The sequence below is a fragment of the Nestor notabilis genome, unplaced genomic scaffold (assembly GCF_000696875.1).
Source record: "Nestor notabilis isolate BGI_N333 unplaced genomic scaffold, ASM69687v1 scaffold9544, whole genome shotgun sequence".
Taxonomy (NCBI): Eukaryota; Metazoa; Chordata; class Aves; order Psittaciformes; family Psittacidae; genus Nestor; species Nestor notabilis.
Genome location: NW_009926840.1, coordinates 1 through 9,420, shown reverse-complemented (window position 1 = coordinate 9,420; position 9,420 = coordinate 1). Strand labels below are relative to the sequence as shown.

General features: G+C 37.7%; 1 protein-coding gene across 1 annotated transcript; it reads right to left on the bottom strand.

The window, feature by feature from the left end:
• Positions 1-1,829: 1,829 nt before the first annotated feature.
• On the bottom strand, positions 1,830-8,780 carry ELL2 (elongation factor, RNA polymerase II, 2; the record flags this gene model as incomplete). The annotated part of the gene is made up of 5 exons (XM_010013766.1): positions 1,830-1,958; positions 2,095-2,139; positions 3,108-3,279; positions 5,946-6,015; positions 8,213-8,780. Coding segments are annotated over 5 exons (984 nt in total), but the record flags the coding sequence as incomplete, so codon positions are not given.
• Positions 8,781-9,420: the final 640 nt, after the last annotated feature.

The window sequence follows — 9,420 nt, the reverse complement described above, 5'->3', positions numbered from 1 at the left end:
CCAGTGTCAGGAACTGCACATAGTTTTAATCTGAACAGCCACTTCATTTCTTGGTTGAAATGAATGTGGTTTTTAGGTAGTTTACAACCACCCAATGAAGCTGCAGCAGAACTGCCATGAATTTAACAGCTCCTGGGCACAACTGTGTGCGCATGCTCAGGACAACATCCAGTCATTAAATTCAGGTGGATGCAGCTCTCGACAGGAACCAAGAAGTCTTCATTTTGTTATTTGAAATGTGAAGTTGAAACCAGCTGTACTAATGCAAGCGTTCCCAAAGTCAACATGGTCTCAAGAAAGTAACAAAAACCACTGGCAAACCACCTTGCTTGCTATTTGTAACATCTTTGAACTCACAATTTAAGGCAAAAATTCCATAGCTTCCATTTACCTGAATACATGTTTTCTGGCAATCCAGTATTTTCTTGTTTACAGCAATACATAACAGCTTCTTTTATTTTTTTTTTTAATAATGCTGGAGATAGAGACTGTTAGCGATACTTCCAAAATTTCAGCAGAAGTCCCAAATCAGATTTGTAAATGTAATGCTTCGCTTTTCCATTGGCAGCATTTTGAAAAGACAAACACAGTAAGACACAAGATTTTGCTCAGTTTTGACCAAATAACCTGTGATTTAACATCATAAGGTAAGCAATGGTTTACATCAAAATTAACCAAAAAACTGCATGAAATGAAAGTTTGTGCTATTTGGTGGTCACAGTATTTCATAGTTAAATACATCCATTCTTTGTTATATTCCTGGTACCCAGGACTAAAATCTTTAAATATACATTTCATGTAGGCAATAGCTTCTTTGCATATCTCTCTTCAAAAATATTCTTTTTGAATAATAATGATTATTCAATTATAATTATTATCCCCAAATAATAGTATATAAATAGGTAACCTACATGTTTAATTTTATAATCTTGCCCCAAAACTATATATCTGTTTCATTTTTGTAAAGTATGAACTTCCCCAATATTATTAAAGCTGACAAACTATTGAAATGGAATGCTCTCATCTTCCATGACAGAAGTAGCAATCTTACAGGAAAAACCTACAGCAACACATATCAGTTGTTTAACCTGAGCATTTGGCCTACCTAGAGTAGCAGCTTTTTCTTTTTCCCCCATCACACATGCTCACACTCACACATTCTTGCACACACACAGAGTACAAACACACACTTCCAGACACTAGTAGTGTACGTAGGCCATGTAGTGCTTCCCAGGTGCTTCAGCAAAGTGGAAAGCAGTGTAGCTAATAACAGCTACACTAAATATACCCAATCAAATACCTTAAGGCAATCACTGCAAAGGGGGGTTTAAGTTGCAGGAGTGAATTTCTGTTGTAACAAAATGGGCCATATACAGCACATATACATGCCTCTTTAACCCTCCAAAACAATGTGATTTCTTTTTTTAAAAGTATTTTGTGCAAATTTCTAAACCTTCTACCATTTAAGGCAAAGACTTTGCATTAACAAAAAATGTCAGAAACCAGCCGTATATTTGCCCAATATCAATTCAATTTGCTACAATATTTTCTTAAAATGTGCAGAACTTCATAGTAGAGGTACTGGTTCCCCAGCACCTACTGATAAAATTATTTAAAATAAACAAACATAAATCTTGAAGAAAAGAAAGGACCAGATAAAGCAGCTTCAAATATGCATATAGCGACAACAAATAAAGCCAAGAGTAGTTAACTTTAGTCTGCTAATACTGAGACTTGCTTAATGCAGAAGTTTGATACTATTTTTTAGAATTTTAGAGCAACTAATCTTAGGTTTTACATAAATAACCTTCGGTTCATTCACATCCTGATCAAAGCAGAAGACTAGTGTCATAATTCTGCTTGTGCTCGTCAAATTCCACAACCAGTCTCTTGATGTGAGACAGCTTGCTGTGGAGATACTCGCATCTGCTCTTCTGTTCATGGTAGCTGGGACTAGACTGTAAAGGTAAAAAGAAAATTAGGACATGAAAACATTTCTGCAGAAGAGTTCAGGATTTCATATCCTTTGCTTAAAAATAGACTTGGGCCAGTCTCAGTAACTACTACATCCCACAAGTCTGCTGTTACACATACCTGTACTAATGTTTGGTACTCTTCTATAACTTCTTCATGAAGTACCTTCAAATAAAAAGAACATGAACAACATTTCACTACTACCAGAAAAATGTAAATTTACGTAGAATACTAATAATATACTCAGTTTCACTCAAGATATTTTCTTAGCTATGAACCACCACTTTCCTGCACTGCAAAAAATAAACCCACAGCCCCCCATATCACCCAAGATCTGAAATTAAACCTGTAAATAGGCAATAAAAGGAGAATGTGTTTGAAGATGTACTTTCAGAAGTTGCTCACACTGTTGTGTGTTCACAGACAGCTCAAACAGGTGGAGTTTGAGGGCTGAACAGCTTTTTGTAGAGTTTTCTCAAGCTTCAAAAACCAGAGCTAACCCACGCAGGGTCAGAGCATGTATGGAAATTCTGCAAGTTTTCCCTTTGTCTGATTGCACAGTACCAGGGTTTTTAAAACGCTCAAAAATACACTTACAATCTGACCAACAAATAAAAGCCAATCAAAATCCTCAGTGCACACAGAATTGAAGAACTTTCATATTAAACATGTGGAATTTGTATATCCAAACCAGAGCAGTCCAGGCTGGAGATCCAGAGTATCAGATTTTTAACCCCCTTCTCTGCTAAAATCATAGCTACGATCAGCTACCTGGAAGATGGGTAAGTTGTGGCTACAGATGTAGTTAAATGTCTAAAATCATGGGAAAGAGAGGGTCAGGGAAAGCTTTGGGATTATGGATGCTTCCAGTCTTCTTCCCCATCTGCCTAACAGCACTCCCTCGCCTTGCCTGGACGTTGAGGTGGTCGGCAAAGTCTGAGCCAGTCTGGTAGTTCCAGCTCTATGACCAGTTACTCAGTCTCAGACACTGAACCTGGCAAGTCTTTTAAAACCACACCTATATATTTTAATAGATAAATATACTGAGGAGCCTGTGTGTGCTGAATATGTGGATTTTTGGAAGGGATAAGAGGGAGATGAAACATAATCTTCACACTTTCATCCTTCTTTACCCGATATTCCTTGGACTCTGGAGAAAGACGTTTTCGTCGTGCATCAAACTTCATGAATCTTTTGGTGATACTCTCTATCCAAGCATGCAAAGTCCTGTATTCACCATACTCTGCATAGAAGTCTCCCTTGTAACTCTCACGTTGCTCTTTTGAGATGATATCTGTGTATTTTCTAATGGAAAAACAAGCACACATGCAATTTTCCCCCAAGAACATAGTGAATATCAAGCACAGACACCCAAGCTTTAAGTCAGTTAACTGACTGCTTCTACATGTAAGCACACATGTTCCAAGATAATTTATTCAGGTAATTGTAGAAATCTATTATATTTTTGTGACAGTTATTTGCTAATACTTTACTTAAGAGAGTTTTTATTCAGAAGCTGCACAAAAACAAAGTGTAGCACACTTAGAAAACATTAGCAAACATTCGAATATAGAATGACTAATAAATGCATCAGCTTCAGTGAAATAAGAGAAACTGCTAGATTATAATCTCTTTCTATGAAGGTTAATTAGGTTATATTTACTTTTGAAAATTCATTTAATTACATTTTTCATTTTTGGAAGCGATTTCATTTATGGAGTTGGATGCACTTAGATTTTTAGTTACATTTGTGCCTACAAGTAACATTGAAGCACAGGTAATGATAAAATTTGATTATTTTATTGAACACCAGTTCCATTGCCATCTATTTAACTAAGACATTTAGTGAAATCTCAATGAAAACTTGATGAAATCTTGCATGAAGGCTTTTTTTCTTTTCATTTTGTTTTGCTTCTAGTTGGTTTGGTTTTTGTTTTGTGTGGTTTTGTTGTTTGTTTGGTTTTTTTGTTTTGCTTTGGTTTTGGTTTTATTCTTTTTTCTTTTTTTGTGTGTGTTTGTGTGTGTGTGTGTGTGTGTGTGTGTGTGTGTGTGTGTGTGTGTGTATTGTAGGTTGGGGTTTTTTTTTATTTTAGAAATGGCTATTAGCTTCTATTCTAGTGGAAGGTGTCCCTACTCATGGCTGGAGTTGAAATGGATGGTCTTCAGGTTCCCTTCCAACTCAAACTATTCTGTGATTCTACAATCCATCTTTAATCTTAACTTATATCAAATAACCATATCCCTTACTCCTCAGTATCACTGCCCTCCACTGATTGAGAAGCAGACAGCAAAGAGCTGAACCTGTTCACTTTCACCCAGCAGAGGTTGGGAATTAAATTTAAGTTTGAGTTCTCAGCCTAAAACATGAAGTACTAAAACTGCTTCCCTGCAGGGCCAGACTTGCTTTCAGTCTTTCCAAGGAGCACCACTAACTGCATAAAGTATGAAGCAGGGTGCTACCACACTGTCTACCTTAAAGCAGACAGGAAATATACCAAAGTTCAAGTTCTACAGAGGCCTCACCTCCCTTGCTGAAGTGATATTACTTCTCTGAGAGAAGCTGGTGAACCTGGCAATTCAGTGTTTTAAGAGAGACAAAATTGTTCCCCCTCTTCTGTACTGTGAATATGACAAGGGGACTCAATGCTCCTGCTGAGGCCCACGCTGCACAATAGCACTGCTGGGAAGTGTCAGGATCATCCTGGCTTTACCTATCATGGCACTCATTTCAGCTCTGAGCACTGAAGGCCTGTCAAAACCTCAAACTCAGCTTTCCAATGGAGAAAAGAGCTTTAGATTGGCCCCCACAGTGCCAACTCTACCTCCTCCCCACAAAAAGAGAAAGCATTTCATAGAAATTCAGGTTGCACTGGCCAAGTTATTCCACTGCAGCCTCCTTCAACTTTCACGCTTCTTTAAGAATGGCCACCAATAAAACAGTAGGGAAAAAGCTCAGACACTGGCATTTGCAAAAGTTATTTCTCTGTTTTACAACACTAAAGAAGAATCCTCCTGACAGTGAAGTTTTAACATTCTAAGAAAGTATTTAGGCAATCAAATGATTCTGTTATTAGAGCTATTTCATTTAAAGAAAGTTCTTTAATACTTGTCATGGATAAAAATCTTTTTTACATAGGAGGTAAATTTTAACTTTCGGGAATGTTAATCTGATGTGTGACAACTTGTTAAGGAGCTAAAATTAAACTTACTGCAAAGTCCTTCTAAAACTTTACAGACTGCAATATGCTAGCCATTGTAGATACATAACATTTCACAGTCAAGTTTAATGCACTTCTATCTTGCTTTGTAGTAAAAATTAAGCAGCTGAAATTTAAAATCTGAATTGAGTAGGGTTTTTTTTTTCTTTAGCTTTTTGGTCTGCAATTCTGTGGTGAAATAGGGTATTTTGCTGTAGCTTCAAGTTAGCCAGTGGCCATTTTACATTAAAGCTTTAGAAAAACCTTGAACGCTTAACTCTTTTTAGCTCATATATAGGCTTTGTCATGTTGGACTTTAAAGATTGCCATCTGCCCTCCCAACCTTTCCAGCTTAGATGCACTAAGCAGTGAAAACACAGAAAAGATGTTCAAATTTATGTATTGAGTATTCTAGTATTCAGCTTTCCTTCTGTATTGCCTCATTTCTAAGAAGAAAACAGTGCAGGTTCATATTCCTTTTTTATTGTGTTCTTGAAGAAGAATGAAATTAAATGTTTTAAGTGTTCTTCTAAAATATGTTAAAAACACTTTTTAGCACTTCTATTCCCCCACAATAATTAAGGGACAACAACCTCAGACCTTAAAAAACTCACAGGTACTTAAACAAAGCAGTAGGGTGACTTAAAGGAACTTCTTGTTATTCTAAAATTACATTTTGGTAAATTTTCAATTTTGTAGCTAAATGAGAGGTTTTGCAGTGATTTTTCATCTGCTTGCATGAGTGGCAAGAGAGTTAATTACAATTTTACTCACATTACATAGTCTGGTTGTTCAGTTGTTGGTGAAGGAGGATCTGTGAAGGCAGCGTAAGTTTCCTGAACTCCTACAGAAAAGCAGAATACGACACTTGTGGTAAGCAGATTCTTAATACAGCCAAACAGTACCAACCTGATGGGCTTGAGAAAACCCTTTACAGTTTTATTCTCACAGTGAATTACTTGGAATAAGCTCTATAAGTTAGTAATAGAGCTCACACAACCTTCTCCACAGTAGGCAGTACCAGAGTTTAGAAAAAGGCACAGCTACTTTATTCTACAGGTTTCGTGCTACTGCAATATTAACCCGAAGTCAGCTTTTCTTATTTGAAGACATGATGTGGCATCAGCACAGCAATTCAAGTTACATAGCAACAGATGTAGCTGCGCAGAAGACGACAGCATGATACATTAATATATATGTTTCTGTATATAAATCTATCTCAACATCCAGGTTCCAGCAAGAAATACAGTAGAAAGCTGAACTCCTTTTCATGCCATGTTTTTATCCCTTCCTCCCTGCCAATTACAGATTCCCAAAATTAGATGTAATTTCAACACTCTGCTAAGCAGGAAAGTCAGTAGCATTGTATATGGGCTGCTGGCATTCAGGCTTGAATAACCTGCAACAGAGACTTGCTCCTCATTAACGGCAATACCATATTTCAAAGTTATTTGCACTTGTAAACTGCTCTTTTGCTCTTTCAAATGGCATTATGAAAGCATGATATACTTAATCTCTAATCCCTCTTTTTAAAGTAGTATTTCAGGAGTATCCTATCTTTTTGATAAATAAGAAAAATAGCTGCTGTAACGAAAAGTTGGCAGGAACAGGAAGGAACACTCAGTATCTTGGTAATATCTCATTGCTTTTCATGTGGGGTTTTCTGTCAAGCTTAAAAACCACACAATCCTTTGTATTCATTATTAACTTGCACTGACATTGCGTAAACACAGTGATTCTGCTAAAGCTCAGCCATTCTTGACAACCTCTGAGCTACCTGAGCTTTAAGTCATAGGGAGAAAAAAAGAGCTATCATGCAATGTTCCACTTGATTCTTTTGCTTTTAATATTAAAATTACATGGTATAGGAGGAGTATAAAAAGTGTAAAAGTGGCAACAAATTTTGAGGGAAATGCCAACAGTAATATTAATAGTCACAGTGTGTACAATACAACTTATGTGGACAATTTTGCTGCAAGCATTTCATTTCAAAGAATTCAAGTCCATTTCTTGATATGGCTCTGTCTGTTTCAAAGCTTCACTGTAAGCACCAACTTGAAACATAGTACAGACTTTTCCTTACCTAGCTGTTCAGAATTTTGTTACTAGCTTCTGGAGAAAGATGCTCACATGTTTATGAATTCAAGCATGAATATCTTCAAAGCAACCTCAAGCTGTGTGGGCACTGTGCAGTACGACCAGGGTTGATGTGAAAAGATCATCTTAAGGCACCCTTATCTAGGAGTGCAACAACACTTCAAAGAGGCACCCTAAGATGCCTCCTAACTGTGATAGGAAAGGACTAAACCTGACTTCTAAGTTAAACCTCTGAAATTAAACACCCATTTAACAAAGGAACTGAACTCTGCCCTGTTTTCTGTGTGCTTATGTGTTAATAAATCATGTATTCTTTGTGTGTTTCTGTTTAATTTTTCAATGCCTTTTTAAGTGTGCACCATTTCTACATCTTTTGAAGTCATAAATTATGCAGCCAAGGTGGAGAGGAGCTTACAGCACAATTCAAACCAAAGCTCTGGTAAAACTACATGTCAGTTTACACATGTTTTAGACTTCGTGTGAAATGGCAGAGTTTAATACACAATGAAAGACATTTATGTCTGATCTATGTGTTTCAGTAAACTAGTATGCAATAAGTATGTGACACGTTTTTACTTTCAGCATGCAGGCTTTAAAACCTGCTGCTGGAAAAAGAGTAAGTTTCAGTGAACTACCAGTGTTTTTCTAGTATCTAGCTCTTTCCTTTAACCAGCTTCTGCCCAACAGCAATTCATTTAAGATTTCTTTGATTGAATGGTTTTTGTACGACACAGTGAGAATTCTTAAAAATGACCTTAATTTTCAGTGAGAATTCTTAAAAATGACCTTAATTTTCAGTGAGAATACTCACGACCATAAAGTTGGGGTAATGGCAAAGCAAGTGAAAAAATGAACGCTTGTGTTTCCAATTCCTGGATTTAATGGCCCCTTTTCACTAGGGCTATCCACACAGTAGTTAGCAAAAGCAGTGTATTAATACCTACCTTCACCTGAATCCAAACAGGAGGATTCTTCCAGCATGGCAGTTTCTTCTTTTCTAATGTCTTTCTCCTTGTTCACTCTCTTCGTGTCCTGCACTTTGCTTTTGTCCTTCTCCTCATGTTTTTTTACCTTTTCAGGATTTTGGTACCATAGCGCATACTTCTCTCTTGCAGACTTGGGAGACTTCACCCGCATCACAGCTGGAGGTTGGGTGCCCAAAGGAGTCTGAGAGGTGTATTTTTGTTGCTGGTTCTCACAGATGCTACTGTTACTTTGGCTGAAGCTGTTCACCAGCAAGTTTTGTGATCCCCGCCCATCAGAGGTGCTGGGAGAGGTGGAACTGATGGTCTGAGGAGGGTTGTAAGCGGAAAGGAGTTTAGGAGGCAGTGTCTGAGAAGGGAGAGTAATGGTGGCTGCAGGGGATACAGATGGTGGACGGGCAGCAGTGGCTTTCTCGCCGTAGGCCTGCAATTGGCCACTAAATGCTGTCTGGACTTGACTGTTCAAGTGAGATACCCTCTGCTTCTTGTTCATCAGAGGATCGAAAAATTTGTAACTCAAAAGTGATTTCTGTGATAATATAAAAAAAAAATATTAAAAACATTATCAGAATTAGGTTTTGCTTGCATTCTGAAAAAGTAGTATTTCTGAACAAGCAGTTGTTGAAAACACATCTTATTTATAAATAGCTGTCAAACAAGGAATTACTGCATCTCATTACGTGGTTTCATTCTTAAGTTTCTAATCTTAGCAAGCTGTTCTTCAAATCTACAGCTAAAAGGGTTTGGGAGAAAGATGCTCTCTTCAGCAGCTCTATCAAAGGCTTCACCAAAAGCAGGAGGCCATGTTGGTTTGTTTAGGTACTGATTTCCATTTGGACGTACCAGGTTAAGAGTCAGCTTTTGCTGTCACACAGCCATATTATTTACTAAATCAACCCCAAGAAGCACGCATCAGTGTGAGTTGCAAAGCTGATAAGAATAGGCAAATGCCTGAGTTTCGCTACAGCTGTCATTCCAGCTGGTTCTCCAGCTGAAACATGCTTTTCTCTAGCAAGCATACACTGCTGATGTTGATGTACAAGGGACAGGCTGGACCAGGAGCACCAGCTGGTTGAAATAAATCCAGAATCTGTGTATACAAAAGCAGGTGTAAAGAGGTTGTTGGCACCTGCACCATTTCATACCCTGACTGGAAGAAAGGTGGGGGG